This window comes from Pelodiscus sinensis, chromosome 3, assembly GCF_049634645.1.
Source record: "Pelodiscus sinensis isolate JC-2024 chromosome 3, ASM4963464v1, whole genome shotgun sequence".
NCBI classification, from domain to species: domain Eukaryota; kingdom Metazoa; phylum Chordata; order Testudines; family Trionychidae; genus Pelodiscus; species Pelodiscus sinensis.
Window position 1 is genome coordinate 194,693,006 of NC_134713.1, and position 18,829 is coordinate 194,711,834.

The window sequence follows — 18,829 nt, forward strand, 5'->3', positions numbered from 1 at the left end:
GTACCACCAAGCTTGGTATTCAGCTTCCTCTTATCAAAATCTAAAGCAAGGTAGGTAAGGGTTTCGTTTTGCCTGGGGATGTAAAGAATTAACCGGTAAGCATCAGCCCTACCGGCATGCCTCTCCAGTAACAGGTTAAGCGGCGGCCCGGCCATGGGCAGGGATTGTTCCAGGGTTAACTGGTTTAAACAGCATTTTACTGGCTAACTTTTTAACCAGGAGTTCACATCCCTAGTTGTGCCAGGACAATGGAATGTACTTGGAATGGGACTGCTTTCAGAAAACCATGCAGAAAAGAGAGAGAATTACCAGGCAAGTGAAAGGAGCTGGCTGGGGGTGTAGTATCTTCCCTTCTACCTGCCCCTCCAGGGACTGCCCCGGCCCCCTTGTCTCCCTCCCCCCCCCCCCATCCCCTAGCCCTTCAGGGCCTGAAGCTTCCCCCTCCCCCCCCCCCCCCCCCGATTCATGCAGGATTATTGCTGGATGTTCCCCTTCATCAGAGAGCGAGGGAAAAGTGCACAGTACGCGGCAGTCCTCACTGTGACTGGGGAGTGTACGAGGCAGAGGAACCTGGACTTGCTCTAGCCAGTGGACGTGCACCCTTTCTCCGGCTGTGTCTGCTGGAGCTGCAGCCACCATGAAGAGGTCTCTCTTACCTGTCCCCAAGTTCCTGTGGTGAGAGAAGGCTCAAATACCCTTCTTTTCCTTGGGGCAGCCTGAACCCTTCATTCCTAGCTCCACCCCAGAGCAATGGTTTCAATGAAGCATCTACATTTTCATTTTGTTTTCCAAAAAACAAAAATTGAGTCAAGAACCCAAGCAACACTGGGTAAATCATCATCTAGTAAAATATATATTTGAAAACTAGGAACTAAACTGAAGTACAAGTTTTGAAAAATATAACAGAAATGTTTCAAAGTGCGGCAAATTAGAAGCAATTATAATTAAAGGTTTCAGACAGCCTTAAGTCTGAGGACTGGTCTACCAATACAGTGCTACATTGGCATTTGGTGCAAAGACACTGCTGACTTAGTAAAGATGCTCCCTATGCCCAGGGCAGACCCTTTTTTTTTTTTTTTTTTTTTTTTTTTTTTTTTGATCAATGTCAGTACTCTATTTCCTTGATATATGCTCTGTCAATGGAGAGAGGCCCTTCCATTAACATAGCATTGTCTACAGTAGGCGTGCGGTCAGTAAAACTGCGTTGCTTAGGGGTATGAATTTGTCACGCTCCTGAGCCACATAGTTGTATTGACATAAGACTGTGGTGTAGATCAAGCCTGACCCTGTGTCAATTTCATTTTCTTACCCATTATTTTTTGCTATTTTACTATGCTTGGGATTCTTGCCCTAGCTGGCAATATTAGAAATGAAATTGCAGTTACCTGGAGAATGTCTACACTTGTATCCTAGTTCGAACTAGGGGTGCAAATGCAAGCATTCGAAATAGTCAATGAAGCGGGGATTTAACTATCCCGTGCTTCATTAGCATGATCTTGCCTGTGCGTTACTCCAAATGCCAGCTGTTTCGAAAGTGAAAGTGCGCGCCGGGACACATTAGTTCGAACCAACCCCTTTGTTCAAACTAACGTTACTCCTCATTTTTTGTTGTGTTTTTTTCCAAGGCACACAAAGTACCAAGATCAATATTTGATTTATGATATTTCAGATGCACTTTTTTATGTTCAAAATAAGGGATTAATTAATCCCTTATTATTTCAGAAACTTTTGCACACGTGCACGCTATTGCTTATACTATGTTTCCCATATGGTTAACAGTGGTTCTCGAAACCAAAGAAGTGACTTCTTTCTACTTGACCATTCTTGTTCGTTGCTAAAGATAGTTTAATGATATGTAAACATCTTTATTCTAGACTAGTCATTTCCCGTTTACTGCCTTCCTTTTATTGATAATTTTATAGTTTCCATGTGTTGTGCTGTCTGAAAATCCCTAGATTTTCTATGATGTGGCATATAGTAAAGATTATAATCCTCTTCAAAACACTCCACCTTGATATTTCTCTTGAATTTAATTTTCATAATGTATTGTATTTTGCTAATCATTGAAAGTTATTGTATAGGTTGTTTAAAACAGTGCTTCTCAAGCTCCTTTCAGGAGTCTGATTTGTCTTGAATGCTCCCAAATTTCACATCCCTTAAAAAACTACTTACTCACAAAATCAGACATAAAAACATAATGTCACAGCACAGTATTATTAAAAAATTGCTTATTTTCTCATTTTTACCATGATAAAATCAGTCAGATGCAATATAAATATTGGGCTTATATTTTAGTTTCATTTGATTTTGCTAGTGTTTTTTTATGTAGCCTGTTGTAAAACTATGCAAATATCTGTATGAGTTGATGTATTCCCTGGAAGACCTCTGCATACCCTGGTTGAGAACCACCGGTTTAAAAAACTGTAATAACGCTGTAACTGTTACCTCTAACAGTTACAGCTACTAAATCCAAGCTCTTTGTGTATTTTGTAGATCTGCCTGTCATTAGGTGGGAGTACAGAGGTTTACTAAATAAAATTTTGGAAAAGCTTGGAGCCTTTGAATATGCCATTAACATATTTAAGAGAAGGCAGAATGTGCAACTCTAAGTGTGCTCATAAAAACATTTGTTTTCAGCTAATGATTAGAGAGGGCTGCTTTTATAAAATGGATTCATACTTTGTCATACAGTCACCTCTTCCTTCCAAATCAACATCCTTACAGACATTATTATAACTCCACCTACCAAGAAACTATGTGCCAATTGTGACTGGCAGTCGTCTGTTTTATTGTTTGCTTCCTTAATTCCTGGTATAGGTGGAGCATAATACTGTTTGCAGGAATGCTTTCTTTCCAGGATGGGGGAAGAGGCAGATGGACAAAATACATTACAAGTAGGTAATTTTTTTTCTTTTCTGTGTGTAACCATACCTGATGTCCTCTTTTGAATTCTGTCAAATTGTACAGAAATTTAAAAAAAACCCAACACCACTTGTTATTAGCCAAGCTTGATTTGGAGTAGTTTCCTGACAGAAACCTGGATTTCATAGGACAAGTGTGATGAATGGGCTTAAATAGTCTCACAGTCTATTATTCAAATAGCAGGTTTACTGACTTAATCATTTCTGGAAGATTTTGGTCCATATTTTCAGAAATAAGTACCTAAAGTCTGGCTTCCAAATCTATATTCGGGCACCTTCCTGATTTGCAAGAGTGCATGTTGGTTAGGTAGCTCCCACTGACATCATTAGAATATCCGGGGTATGTAGCACTTCTGAAAAACAGGTCACTAATGTAGAAACCTGAATAAAGACAAAGCCAAACTTCAGACACCCTACTTTGTGGAGGAAAAGTGTTTTGTTTTTTTTTGTTTTTTCCCAAAAGGCCTGCAGTACAGTGAAGTTTCCAACTCCGGTTAACTATCAGTAGAAGTTGGGTATCTAACTGCCTTTTAAATATTTACCCCTTTAACTATGGCTCCTAAGTCCCTGTATAGGTTCCTATATAAAGTGTTCTGATTACCAAAATTGCTGAGTACAGGGGCTCTGAATGACTTTAGTGGAAGTTGTGAGTACAGGCATTCCCCGAGTTACGCGGATCTGACTTGCATCGGATCCGCAGTTACGAACAGGGATTTTCTCGCCCCGGACGATGGTAGCGGTGGGACGCCTGGTCCCGCCGCCCGCGTCCTCCGGGGCCAGAAAAGCTGCTCTGCGTCTCCCTGGTCTGCTGGGGAGGGGGGGCGGAGGGGAGAGGAGCCAGGAGACCAGGGAGACGCGGAGCAAAGCGGCGGAGGACCCGGGCGGGACCGCGGCACTTCCAGATCAGTGCCGCGGTCCCGCCCGGGTCCTCCGCCGCTTTGCTCAGCGTCTCCCTGGTCTTCTGGGGGGGGGGGAACGCAGCTAGTGCGCTCCCCCCCCCCCAGCAGACCAGGGAGACGTGGAGCAAAGCCCTGGGCCGGTGGTAGAGCAGGTGGGACGCTGCCGGTTGGTCCCGCAGCACCGCTCCTTGGCGCTACTGGACCAACCCGGCAGCACCCCAGCTGCTCTGCCTCAGGAGTCCTGATTCAGCTGCTGCTGGTCAGTTTCAGCAGCGGCTGAATCTGGACGCCAGTTCCGACTTACATACAGATTCAACTTAAGAACAAACCTACAGTCCCTATCTTGAACGTAACCCGGGGACTGCCTGTACTTGGCATCTCTGAAAATCAGGCCACTAATTTTGGGCATTCAAACTTGAACAGCTTCCCTTTTTTAACTGTCACTGCATTGATTAATGAGACTCTTATTCTGGTTTTCGGAATAGAAAATGCATTTTGAAATTGATAAATGTAACAGTAACAAGTCAATGGGACCAGATAGCATTCACCCAAGAGTTCTGAAAGAACTCAAATGTGAAATTGTGGAACTATTAACCGTCGTTTGTAACCTATTCTTTAAATCAGCTTCCGTACCTAATGACTGGAAGATAGCTAATGTGTTCCCAGTATTTAAAAAGGGCTCTACAGGTGATCGTGGCAACTACATACTAGCAAGTCCCTAGCCTCTGTTTGTCTGGGAATGGGTGAAACGAGTGGCATCACATGATGATGACCTGTTGTGTTGCCTCCCTCTGGAGCATCTGGCATTGGCCACTGTCGGGAGACAGAATACTGGGCTAGACAGAACTTTGCTCTGACTCAGTGTGACTGTTCTTATGAAGGTCACTTATTCAAGAACGTTCTGAGTGTCACATTTGGTTGTATGAGAAGAAAATATAATGGTTTCAAATGTCCTGCTTTCTAAAATTGTTTCTGTTTTTAAAATGTTCTTCCATCTATAGCAAGAGTATGAGTGAATCTAGAGGAATGAAGGCCCAGAGATCAGAGTGCTATCTGACACTTAAAAGACCTGGGTTCCATTCTTAGATCCACTACAGACTTCCTGTGTGTAAAGTAGGGTAATGTAATTAAGATGTTTGTCCAAACTGTTTTAAAAACCTCCAGTGATGGGGATTTCTCTCTTGGAAGCCTATTCTGGAGCTTAACTATTCTTATCATTACAAAGATTTTCCTAATATTTTAAATTTCCCTTGCTGCAGATTAAGATCATACTGCCTGTCCTACCTATAGTGGACATGTAGAATAATTAGCCACCATCCTCTTTAGAGCAGCCTTTAACATATCTGAAGACTGTTGATGAGTTTCTTCTCACCTGTCTTTTGTCACAACTAAGCATGCTCATTTTTTAAACTTTTTCCCTCATAGGTCATGTTTTCTTGACCTTTTATAATTTTTGTTGCTCTCTCTTGGACTCTCCAAAATTTACCCACATCTTTCCTAAAGTGTGCTGTCCAGTATTGGACACAGTTCTCTACCTAGTCTCACTAGTTTCATGGCACACATTAAATGGATTATAATGGGAAAATCACCACTAAGTCAGTTTATTTTTGGTGGGGTCCTGCATGGATTGATTCTTCACCCTACGCTATCGATATCACAAATTGGCAAATAAAGAGCTGTCCTTGACATGGAGCAATCTGGATCACTTGGTAAGCTGGGCTCAAGCAAACAATGTGTGCTATAGTATGGCTATAAATATGTACGTCCTAGGAACAACAAATATAGCCCAAACGTACAGGATGGAGGACTCAATCCTGGGAAGCAGCGACTCTGAAAAAGATTTGGGAGTTGTGGTAAATAATTATCTGAACATGAGCTGCTAGTGAAACACCGTGGCCAAAAGGGCGAATGTGATCCTTTAATGCATGAACAGGGGAGTCAGGTAGAAGTAGAGGGTACTAATGGATTATTGTCTAGTTCTGGTGTCCTCAGTTCATGAAAGATGGTGATAAATTGGAGAGGGTTTGTAGAACAGCCACAAGAATTACTAAGAGATAGAAAATAGGCCTTACTCTGATAAACTAGATAGATTGAATTTCCTGAGTCTATAAGAGGGAAGGTTAAGGAGTTGTTATAGGGCTGGTCTACACTACAGCAGTAAATCTAATTTACGCAACTTCAGTTACATGAGTAGTATAAGAACGGCCATATTGGGTCAGACCAAAGGTCCATCCTGCCTGTTATCCTGTCTTCCAATAGTGGCCAATGCCAGATGCCCCAGAGAGAGTGAACAGAACAGGTAATCATCAAGTGATCCCTCTCCTGTCATCCATTTCTAGCTTCTGAGAAATAGAGGCTAGGGACACCATTCCTACCCATCCTGGCTAATAGCCATTGATGGATCTAACCTTAATGAATTTATCTAGTTCTTTATGGAACCCTGTTAAAGTCCTGGTCTTCACAACCTCCTCTGTCAAGGAGTTCCGCAGGTTGACACTATGCTGCATGAAGAAAAACTTCCTTTTTTGTTTGTTTTAAACCTGCTATCTATTAATTTCATTTGGCGACCCCTAGTTCTTATGTTATAATGCTTATACTGCAGATCCTGCAGTGCTGGATGGCAGCCAGCTCCACAGGAGTGGGGCCAGCAGATGGAGTGGGGCTGGTAGAGTCCATAATGCTCTGCCAGTCCCACTCCCAGTGCACCAGCCCTGCTCTTAGCACAGAGCTGGCTGCTACCTCACACCACTGAGTCTGCAGTATGAGCTTTATACTGCAGAGCCCGCAGCATGGAGTGGCAGCCAGCTCCCCGCGAGCCGGGCCTGCAGCCAGGAGCTGGCTTATAAGGTGACTCCCAGCATGCACCGGCTGCCGACCCCACTCCCAGGGAGCAGCTGCACTATGGGAGTTTACCTGTAACTGAAACTGATAAGCTGATGCTTATTGGTTAAATGGTTAAACTCTAGCGTGGCTTCACCAGACTTTCTAAATTGGTACTCAGTGTATTGATTGCAGCAGTGCCGATCTACCAGCAAGTGAAGACATTGTCATAGTCTGTTAAATACCTTTTTGGTGAATAAATATTCAGTAATGGACTATTTTTTTCAGTCTCCTTGTTTATGCCATCTCTAAATAGTAGTTATTTCTGACTTGGTTTGGCGAGAATGTACATATAGTTGGTCATTTTGTCTTCTCAGAGTCCAGGATGGAGTTTGATTGAGCTGTCACAGAGGAATTCAGGAAAAGTAGTGGGCCAAATGAGTGCATTAGCTTTCTTTTGGCATCCAAAGGCATTTAGAAGTAAACTGAGGTAAAAGTGAGCTTTCATGTTCAGCCTTGAAATAGATTGCACCTGTCAGTTCATGTTCTCAGTATTGTGAAGTGCAGAGGAGCAGTTTGTCTGGCAGGCAGCGGTTAATTATCACTTTTCTGGAATAGTATTCGGTTGTTCTGACCTGATCAACAAGCCAAGAAAAATTATATTGTTTGTTTTCGACAACTGCATACTTGGCATCCAAAACATGAACACGAAGCGTTGGAGGCTTAGTGAAAAATCAGGTCAGTGTAACGCCCAGGATAATGAGGTAGACATAGATACATTCTAACAACTGCTGGGCTCTATTGGCAAGCGTGCAGTTCTGGAATAGATCTAGTTCATAGTACAGTGGAGATGATTAATATATGCAAACAAATGTTATTAGCTGGCACTACATTTATCTCCCTTAAAATGTTATTTTAAAACCCTACCTTGTTTATTGGAATCCCAACCTCTCCCCTGTGTAGTGTTGGGACTAGGAAGCTTGAATGAATCAGAAGGTTTATAAGAAATGTTGTAAAATTAGCACTGTTAATCTACAGGGTATACTGAGCAATCGTCTGCATGATACAGTTAAAGCTCCTGGCATGTTGGGGGAATGGGTGATGCTGGTTAATTGAATATTTTGGTTAACTGACAGTTGTACTTTACTAATGAAATACCAATTTTCCAATGTTTGGAATACAATACAATAAATGAACTATAAAACGGTATACAAGTACCAATCCAGTGGTAATACTGCACTGCAGAGTGGTTGGTTTCTTGGAGCACTTGGATGTATACAAGTAAAGTTTTATACACATTAGGCTATTTTATGGCACGACATGTTACTGTGGACAGCGATGGTATATTCCCAGATGACTACAAATCCTTAACACTAAAACTATTATGAAGATTATTTAATATTTCTTTGATTCAGAAGGCACTTCAGAATTCTGCAGCGCCTCAGGGTCATAACCGTCAGCATCAATTATCCTTGGAGATCTAGATGATGTAGGGCAGGGATGGGGAATCTGTGACCCACAGGCTGGATCTGGTGTCCAGCTTGCCTTGATCCAGCCTGCGGCAAGGCTTAGGGTTTCCCCCTGCAGCGGGGTGAGCCGGTGCTGGTTCTCTAGCCCGGCAGTGAGTCTCTGGGCCTTGGCGCTCTCCCTCCCCCATGTGGCTGTTCTTCACGGCGGGAGGAAGCAGTGGGGAGCGGGTGCTAAAACCACTGTGTGGCTGGCTCTGCTTGGCAGCGGGGAGGAAATGGTTCTGTGCGCTGCTGTTCCCCCTCTTGCCACCGGCTGGGGGAATGTCAGCGAAGGGAATCTTCGTCCCTGCACTAACCTGTAGACCCCAACTCCATCACTGCCAATGGGAGTAGCCGGGGGAGGTGCCTGCAAGTACAGGGCAGCATCGAGCCACCTGTGCTCCCCCACCAAGTGGGAGCTGCACCAGGTAAGCACCCCAGTCCCTTGCCCCCAACCTCCCGCCAAGAGCTGGTGGCCCACTTTGAGAAACACTGATGTAGGATATTGAGTTGAATCTGTAATGATCCTATGACACACCCTGGAGCCTGCTTTTTTGAATAAATCCCGGATTTTAGCTTGTTTACTTTTCTTTTGCCTCTTTTGCATAAAAGTAGAGTGCAGAATATGCAATTGCATAAGGTGCTGGGCAGTATACTAGTTCTGGTTGGTTAGACTGAAGATCTGTCTTGGGAAATATCAGAAATGCCAGTTAATTGAGCTTTCTGGTTAATTGAGTGCGGGAGAAGAGCTTTTACTGTAGTTCTTATGCTTAGTATGAACAAGAGATATATCCATTCAGATCCTCCTTCAGCATCTCAAACGTTGAAGATGAACCTGCTGTTTCAGGATTCCCCACAACAGAAAGTAAACATGTTTTCTTCTGAGCTACTCCCTGCTCAGACAGATGTTTCCTAAATGACCCAGCATAAGAAGGCATACTTGTTATGGCAGGTGTCACCAGGTGTTTCTGTTAAATGTAGGCTATGTGTACACAGCTGTTGGCAGTAAGTCTTACAGCCCAGCCTCATGCTAGAGCACTAAAAATAGCCATATAGACATTGCTTTGATGTTCGGGCTCAGCTGGAGCTTTCCTTAGAAGAAGGTAGGTTTTAGAGCCTGATCTGAAGTGTCCATGTTACTTTTCTAGTGAACTTTTTTAAATTGAGCTGGGCTGCCAGGCTTGCTCTCCCAGCAGCTGTGTAGACAGAACTACCAAGTAAGCAAATGATCAGTTTTGGGAAGTCATGCTTTTTATAGTCAGTTTTTGTTATGGAAGGTTCTGTGGTTAGGCAGTGAGTGGTCTTTATAAGGGAACTCTTGAGTAATAGGAAGTTTGCTGTTTGGTTAGAGCCAGTTCATGAAACAGATGTTTCCTGGGGACTGAAGTTAGGTTGAGATTCCTGAAAGGGTGGATTGCCTTGCATGCTGTTTGACTACCACTGTTCTAGGACTGGTAGATATGTGTAAATAGAAGAAGTTATTCAACAAATATGCCCAGACTGGGAGTCAGTGAGGCTTTTTTTCTTCCTTGGCAAATTGATTTGCTATCTTTTAACAAAAGGGTGATGCTTGTATCTAAATACAACAAAGGTATCAGAAGAAGTGTAAATGAGAATCAAACATCTTTTCTGCTTTTTACTCATCACACCCATACCCAATCATTCATTTTTGAACATACATACTTTATTTGGAACTTTTTAGTAAATTGTAGATTGAAACATTAAGCAAGACACACAGCATCTGTTACAAACAAGATAAAGACCTCTAACATTCACAAGACAGACCTAAGTTGCTAAGGATTTCCTTTTCATAGATAATTTTAACTGTATAATTAAATCTGAGGCAGCAGCATAGGGAGGCAGGTGGGAGCTGGTACATACAGGGAGCTAGGAGGTAGCAGCTAATTCCCTGGGAGTGGCACGCACTGGCTCCTGGAGAGCCAGCTGCAGGTGCATGTAACCACTGAGGGTTTTTTCAGTGTTTATATGTTTACACAATTACCCACATTTTAACATTCCCTAACTGAAACACAGCTGCTTTTCAGCTGAATCTGTTGTGAAGCTGTTATTTTAACTGTATCTATCTTGTCATATCTAAACTTAAAATTACCTGAAGTTACCGACACACATTTTCCCCACACTTAGCTCATATATTTATTGCAGTTTCAGTGTAAAATCCTGGTCTCTTTGAAGTCCAAGGCAAAAATCCCATTAACTTCTTAGTATCTATCCATTAGTGTTACTTAGACACAGTTTACTTAATTTACCAAAGAAGCAAGTCAGGTGAAGTAGTATCTTTTGGACCAGTGATAATATAAAATAGGTGGTGGATAATATAAAATAGGCAGTGCAATAAAAAGACGTTACCAACCTGTGTCTCATCCTGCAACCAACACAGCCACAACAACACTGCAAACACAAATTACCAGAAAACATACACAGAACATAACTTGTCAAATAGTTACAGTTTATCAACTGTTAGCGTACCAAAGAGTCAAATTGCTATGAAGGACTTCCTGTTGTTGTTTTTACTCCCTTGCTCTCATTCTGACGTGTATGATTAGGTTGGGAAAAGGTAAAAAATAGTAAGCCTGCGTCTAGACTGGCATGATTTTGCGGAAATACTTTTAATGGAAAAGTTTTTCTATTAAAAGTATTTCCGCAAAAGAGTGTCTAGATTGGCACGGATGATTTTGCACAAAAAGTGCTTTTACGCAAAAGCATCTGTGCCCAGTATAGACGCACTTTTGCGCAAGAAAGCTCCGATGGCCATTTTAGCCATCGGGCTTTCTTGCGCAAAAAATTAAAGTCCCTGTCTACACTGGCTCTCTTGCGCAAGTATTCTTGCACAAGAGGGCCTTATCCCTGAGCGGGAGTGTCAAAGTATTTGCGCAAGAAGCACTGAATTCTTACATTAGAATGTCAGTGCTCTTGCACAAATTCAAGCGGCCAGTGTCGACAGTTGGCAAGTTTTTGCGCAAAATCAGCCGCTTTTGCGCATAATCTTGCCAGTCTAGACGCACCCTAAATGTGTAATTGCATCTGCCAACATCGTTTTAATGGCCCTCTTCCAGATTTGACATACATGCTAGAAGAATTCAAGTGGAAGTTCTGGATCTTTGCACTATTCCTGTACATATTTTAAATATAAGGAAAGTGATTCGATTCTTAACCAAACTTGAAATTACCTGCCAAGTATCATGATTTTTTTTAGTACACTGATTGGGGGGGGGTGGGAGGAAATTTCCTGTGATATACAGTCAGTATGCATTAGGGATGTAAAAACCCATCAAAAGAGTTACGTGGTTAAACAATTAAAATTGAGTGTCATGACTGTAGAAAGCTGATACTTGGAGAGATTGTTGCATTGGGTTCAAATGTATCCTTTACTTGTTATTTCCCCCCACCGCCCTCTCAAAAAGTCATATGTTGTTACATAAGCATGTATTCTGTAAATAAAACCAGCAGGACAAGAGAAATATAATCTTCAAGTGATTACTCTGACTTCTTTGCTGTACCTTGTTCTCTTACCTTTTATTGTTTTACATTGTACGCTCTTTGGGGGCAGGTATCAAGTCATCCTGCATGTCTGTAATTGCCTAGTAGTGGTGGTAGACATTTGGGATACCACTGTCATAAAAATAAAATCTAATAAAATCTACATATTTAACAGGAAGACACTTAGAAGCATTTGAATGCTTTATACTTCTGTCAAGTCAGGTACATTATTTATAGTGTCCGACAGTGCTAGAAGCAGAGAGAAATATAAATCATATACTTTTTTTAGACCTTCTGCAAATAACATAAAATAGCTTTTCTGTTCATAAAAGGTCATCTATCTAATATCTAACATTTCCAGACAACCCAGGACTAGATGCATTGTCTTAGTGGAAGACAGCAATGTTTCTGGCGGTAAGCTCCCAAGTTCTAGCTTTTGTGCTCATGAGATAACACATCTCAAACGCACTGCTCTAGGGCTGAATATGGAATGCAAGTGTAATTTGTATGTGGGTGTGGGATGAGTATGTGTTCATGTGAAATTCCACATGTGGGGAAAAAGAAAGGAAAGGCTGCTTAAAGAAATGGCAGCTGTTTGAAGCTGCTCATAGGGTTGGAATGTCATTAATCCTAGCAAAGAGAGATTAATGGGCAGAACCAGTCAAAGTTCTGTAATACATTTATGTTATCAAATGGATGTTGCCACTATGTATGCTTATGATCTTATGGTGGCATGTGGAGTGCTGCCCCTTCCACTGTGCACTCTACAAATGCATAGTAGGAGCTATTCCCAGCTCCAAGAACTTTGTCTACATCAACAAGGTTGATGCAGGGTGGGAAGGGAAATAGAGACACAGAGAAGGGACAGTGACCTCTTAGACACAGCAGACGTGGTAAAGCTAGGAATAGAGCCCAGCTAATGTCCTCTGAAGTTCCAGCCCATTACAACATGCTTCCTTTGCATTGTAATAGTTTGGGATGCACAGAGGTTTTGTGTGTGTGTGTGTGCAAGGTTGGTATGAAGTGTTCATATATTAATGTCCAGGAATGCGTGTGTTACATAGAGCTGGGAGAAGTGTTGGTGTTTAAGCATAAGTGAACAGATTTCTATCTGGGGCTGCTGAGGCTTTTTTATCCCTTTTTGCAGGGTTGTTATACATAGAGAGAATCCCATTAGTGCCAGTCAGTAATAGCAACAAAACGTTATCCAAATACCATCCTATTAAAAACAGGAGTTGAAATTAAGGTCTACGACCAAAATAACCATTTTTACTCACAGGCAGTTTTCTTATTTGAATGGGCTCTGGAAGAAGATGGGATTTAATCACATCTCCCAGATACTACAGGCAGTTCCCGAGTTACGCGGATCCGACTTACCCAGACTGCCCAGAGCGCAGCGGTCCCGCCACCTCGACCTCCGGGGTGAGAAAAGCTGCTCCTGGTGCCCCTGGTCTGCTGGGGACCGTCTCCAGCAGACCAGGGACACCTGGAGCAAAGCTGGGGAGACGGAGGGGTGCCGTGCCTCTGAGGCTTTGACACCCAGCAGACCAGGCTTTTGTTGTGGACCCTGGGGTACAGTAGCTGGGGTGCTGCCGGGTTGGTCCTGCAGGGACCTACCTGGCAGCCCAGCTGTTCTGTCCCAGGCTCAAGATTCAGCCGCTGTTGAAACTGATCAGTGGCTGATTCCAGGAAGCTGGGGGCAGAGCAATTCTGCCTCCAGCTTCCTGTAGTCAGCCCCTGGTCAGTTTCAGCAGCAGCGGCTGAATCTGGAGCCAGATCCGACTTACATACAAATTCAACTTAAGAACAAACCTATAGTCCCTATCTTGTACGTAACCTGGGGACTGCCTGTAGTTGCACTACTCAAACAAGCTAATTTATTCTTTTCCAGAAGAGCAGTGAAACCTATTTACCAGCACCTTCAGTGATTGTATTCTCCAAAATTCATGTAAGTTGTTCATGATGTTTTACCATCAGCCATGGGAATATCCCAGGTCCCAGTGTACCAGAAAGCATTTAGCCCAGAAAATGTGTAGTTAGCGGATTGGGTTTTACCACCACACGTTAACTCAGACCAGATACATAATGCACACAATTTTAAATTAAACACATCCTGTATTACGTAAATCCCTCAATATAAATTATTGGACTCAGCATCTGCGCTTACCAGCATGTTTTCCTTCTAACCCTCCTCCTCTAGTTTAGTCACTGCTTTGATCCTATCAGATGAGGCTAGGTTTTTCCTCACAGAGTTTAAAAAAAAAAAATCTTCCTAATTCCTGGGAGTGAGAAAAAACAAAACAAAACTTATAAGCAAACAGATTAAAAAAAAGAGGGGAAGCATCTGCTTTCCCTTCCTGAGGCATTCCACTTGTAGAGATTCTTTAAATTCACAAATCTAGAGGGGGAAAACAAACCATTTAAATAAGTTTCCATCAAATTGTTCTGATCCTAATGCTCTGCGTGCTACCTGCAAAGGGAAACAGGCAGGACAGAGTGGAGGCGAAGTGCTGTTGTGACATGTGGTCTCAAGTTATTTCTTAGCATATGACTAGTATGTAACTTTTGAAGAATTTTTGTTAGGTCCTGTCCACCACTTACATTGGCAAAACTTGTTGCTGAAGGGTGTGCAAAAATGTTCCCCCGAGTGACATAAAATTCACTTAGATAAGTGTTTGTGTGCACAATGCTGTGTCAGCAGGAAAGTTTCTTCTGCTGACATTACTACTGCCACTCATTGAGGTGGTTTAATGTTGTTGACTGGAGACCATCATGTGGCTACACAAGTGATCTTGCATCTCCATCAGTACAGCTCTGCAACTGTAAGTTTGCTAGTATAGGCATGGCCTTAGTTTTGTGATGAATATTCTTCTGGGGGAGCTGTGGTAAGCTGCATGCAAGATTTGGCTCTGCTTTTTGAGAGAAATTGTCAATTGGGTTTGCTGGTTTGGGCCTGAGATTTCTGAAAGAGAAGGATTGCTGTGTGTTGTTTGACCATTTCTGTTCAAGGGCCGGTGTACAAATTGTACTAAAAACATACCTGTACCCCGTATCACTAAGATTGTTTTCCTGTTGGAAAAGCAATCAAAGTTGTTGACGTGTGTTGCCTCTCAGCAAAGGGGCAACAGAGCCTTCATACATTGCTCACTAAGCTCCCCTGTGGCTGTGTTCTATGTCTACTAGGCTAGTGTAAGCCTCCAGAATTACTTTCTGGCCTGGACTATTAAGCCAAGAAGAGCCACCCTTACTGGAGGCAAATAGAAAAGAAAAGGTCATGTAGGAAAAATGAAATTTCTGGCCAGCACATAAGAGAGAAATGAAATATGCCTTTGCACAGTTTGCTTAGCACAGAGAATAAGCCTCTTGCCTCAAATTTAGCTGAATGTAGGCAGCAGGGAAGGTTCTCTTGCAGTTGTTGTTTTCCCCTAATTTTTTTTATCATAATCATCATCAAGAAACAGCCTGGAAGAGGTTTTAACCATTTCCCATTGCCCTAAGGATCATTCATCTCTGATCTATTCCTATTTTTGATGCTTTCACTGGCAGGAGTATTCTGGGGGTGGGAGAGGGAAGGGAGGGACGGCCTTTAGCGAAGGAATAGGTGGAGTTGTCAGAGATGATGGGGAGGGGATAAGGTCAGAGATCAGTTTTTGCTGTCTATAATTTAAGAAAGTGGGGGGACATTGATGAGAAGATGATGGAAAGAGAGAAATGGGAGCATAAACAGAGGAGGATCTGTTGAAGTGGAAGGGAAGATTTGAGAGAACAGCCAACAGCTGATAGAATGACCCTGGTTAGGGGTCTGTGGACGCTCAGGGTACATCTACACTGCATGCTTATTTTGAAATAAGCTATTCTGGAAGAAATACTCCAAAATAGCTTATTTTGAAATAGCATGTCTACACTACAGGGATGTCTCAACATTAGTCTGAAGCAGGCTTCCCTAATGTGGATGTGCTGCCTCGATTTAGAGCCCCAGGATGCACTAGGGAGTAATTAGTTTGAATGGCCCCGGGGAGAAGCTATTTCACTCTACTGCTATTCCAAAACATCTGTTTTGGAATAGGTGATATTCCTTATGGAATGATGTTTACAGAAGTCAGAATAAGCTGTCTGTTATTTTGAATTTATTTCGAAATAACAGAATTGCTGTGTAGATGCTCACATTGTTATTTTGGAATTACGGCCGTTATTCAGAAATAACGCTGCTGGGTAGACACACCATCACAGAGTGTAAATGTGTAAAATAAAGGAACCAAGAAGAAACACTTGATGTTGAGGACAACACTAGACTGGGGAGGAGACAGGAAGAAGATTCACAGTAAGTAACCTGAAGAAGTGATTCTCCATTTCAGTGGAGAAGCAGGAAAAGAGGTGCACTGAAGCCTAAGAAAAGGAAGGTTTTTATGGGAATGTACGTGACTGACTGATTCAAAGACAGCAGGGAGATTGAGGAATATGGAGAAAAGACTCTTTAGATTTAGGGCAGTATCAGTGGACTAGAGAAAGCTGAAGTCAAACTGTAGGGGATGGGGCGGTCAAGGAAGGAATTGGAGGAAAGAAATTTAACAATGGGAACAAACTGCTCAGTAAGTATAGCTGTATAAACAAATGGAATGGGGATGTGTGGAGAAAGAGAAAAGGGTCAAGTGAGGATTTCTTAGAGGTAGGGAAACAACTTCATGAAGGAATGCAGGGGGAAAGGCAGCATTACCAACGCTCAGGATTTTGCCAGTCTCATATTTGATATTTTATTTTATATTCCAGATCCTGTGATATGTAATTAGGTAAAATTCTCAGCTTTTTTTTAAGTGTGTTTTTTAGATTGCGGAGAAGAGCTTGAAAACATGATGGTGCTGGGAAGAACTGGCTTTTAAGCTGGCTCCCCCCAGCATCAGCTCCTCCCCCCCACACTAGGTAAGCTTATGCCTATTGGGTAGTCATCTAGTTGCTTACATCCCTAGTTGGCAATACTGGAAAGGAGCTAGTGGAGAGACAGCCGTTGATAATTTGCAGTAAATAAGATTTAGATTTTGTCACGGATGTTTTTAATAAAAATCATGGTCCTGTCGTGGACAATAAACAAACAGTCATGGGAGCCTGTGACCCGTCTGTATTATTTATTAAAAAATCCCTGAGAAAATGGGAGGGGAGGAGCGTTCAGCATCCACAGCAGCTTAGGCTTAGGGTTTCCCCCAGGATACCTGCTGCTGCCCAGCAGGTAGCAGCTGAGAGCTGTGGGGCTGCCTGCTGAGAGCTAAAGCCCTGGGCAGAAAATGGAAGTGACCTCCATGAGTCAGAACCTTATTGATAAGGGATTGAGGGGCGGGAGCAATGGAGGTTAGGAAATGTGCAGGGATTGGTTCAGTTTGAAACATCTAATGAATTAGAGAGAATAAACTTGGCCGTCTTCAGGTCAGACACATGGTAATGGAAGCGGCTGGGAGGAAACCAGGGAATGTAACACACCTGCTAGATTCTTTTAGTATTGCCTGTAAGCTCTAAGGCAGAGAGTATGGAGGAAGGTAGAAAAGGAAAAGAGCGCTTGAGCAAAGACCTAAAATGGTGACAGGTTGTTGTGTACGGGAGGCATGCAAGAGGAAGAGTAGGATGGGTAGGACAGGTGTGAACCAGAAGGAACAATGTACACTGGAGAAAGCTGACTGTCTTTGGGACTGCCTCTCCTAGAGCTCAGCAGCATGGAGAAAAAGAGAGAGTGGTTTCTGGGGGAAAAAGAACACCCCCAAACCTGGGGATTAGGTATGTAATAGTGTAGACGACTAAACGATTAACTGATAAGCAAAAGCTTATAGGTTGATGCTATAGACTACACGCATTTCTCCCTCCTCCCTCTTGCCAGTACATTTTTTAGCAGGCTGGCCAGCAGCCTGGCTCAGCCCTGGCTTGTGCTAGATCTTGGACCCTCTTCTGCTGCGGCTCTGAATTTAAAGTGTATTAGGAGCCAGGCAGGTAGCCTGGCTCAGTTCCAGCCTGCGCTAGATCTGGGAGCTCAGCCACCTTTCCCCACCCCAGACGGGCGGCTGCCACCGCACGCTGTTGCTTCTGTATCAGAGGCAGCAGTGCAGGGCGACAGGAAGCCAGTTCACAGGAGGAGCTGGTTTTTAAACTGGCTCCCTTCATGGACTAGCTCCCGCCTGGCACCCCACACTGCTGCCTCTGATACAGAGGCAGCAGCATGGAGTGACGGGACACCTCGAGAGCGAGGCCAGAGCGTACTGGCTGCTGGCCCCACCCTGGGGACTATAGAATAACTGAGTAACCGATAAGTATTCATGAGATTAATCGACTATTCAATTAATTGATATTTAACATCCTTACTGGGGCTATGCAGGGTATGAAGCTTAATGGGAGAGGGCAAAGGAGTCACAGAAGGTGGAAGTTTGCTTATAACTAAGATTAAGATTTTGTCATGGATAATTTTAGCAAAAGTCACAAACAGATCACGGGCAGTAATGAAAAATTCATGAACAAAAAGGAGAGCCTGGGCAGCTGCAGATAGGCTGGGAGTACCATGGTCCCCCCTCCACTGGCAGCTCTGGGTGTCCCCCCTGTGCCCACAAAGGCACATGTCTCCAATGGTTTCCCCTGCCTTGACAGTCAGGGGACTGGCAGGGATCCCCTGCTGTCTGCAGGAGCCAGAAGTTCAGGGGAGCCAGGAGTTCAGACTGGGGGAGCTGCAGGGATCCCCCTACTGTCTGTGGCAGCCAGGGGCAGTGGGGATTCCTGTCACTGATAGAGGCAGAGCGCAGCAACGGTCTCTTCTGCCTGGGTGGTGGAGCGCTGTAGGGATCTCTCGCCACCTCACTGTGCGCTCTCTGCCTCCACAGGCAGCAGGGGACCCTGCAACTTCCCACTGGTGCTGGCTGAAGTCACAAAGGTCTTTGGAAGTCATGGATTCTGTGACTAAAACACAGTCTTACTTATAACTGAGATTGTGGAGTTGACAGACAGTCAACGGAGAAGGGGACAGGTCCAGCAGAGACTAAATTGATTGAAAAAAATCACAGGAATGGCACATGACAGTGTCTGAGGGAGGAGGAGGATGGGGGTCAGGGAAAGGAAACTGACATTGAGAGGTCAGAGAACAATGTTCTGTGAAGATCCGGTCCAGAGGGGAGCTGTGGCTGAGAGAAGGATAACATGTTTACCTGACACTAGAGTT

General features: G+C 43.5%; 1 protein-coding gene across 3 annotated transcripts in view; it reads left to right on the forward strand.

Moving 5' to 3' along the window:
* The window catches only part of RIN2 (Ras and Rab interactor 2), a 124,397-nt gene that overhangs the window by 12,895 nt on the left and 92,673 nt on the right, over nucleotides 1-18,829 (forward strand). The window contains exon 1 of one of the 3 annotated variants that reach the window (XM_006118558.3): nucleotides 2,568-2,894. The exons of the other annotated variants lie outside the window; for them this stretch is intronic. Coding sequence (XP_006118620.2) covers nucleotides 2,859-2,894 — 36 coding nt within the window. The 5' untranslated portion in view covers nucleotides 2,568-2,858. Of the gene's footprint in view, nucleotides 1-2,567; nucleotides 2,895-18,829 lie in introns of those variants that run through there. 3 annotated transcript variants of the gene reach the window in all.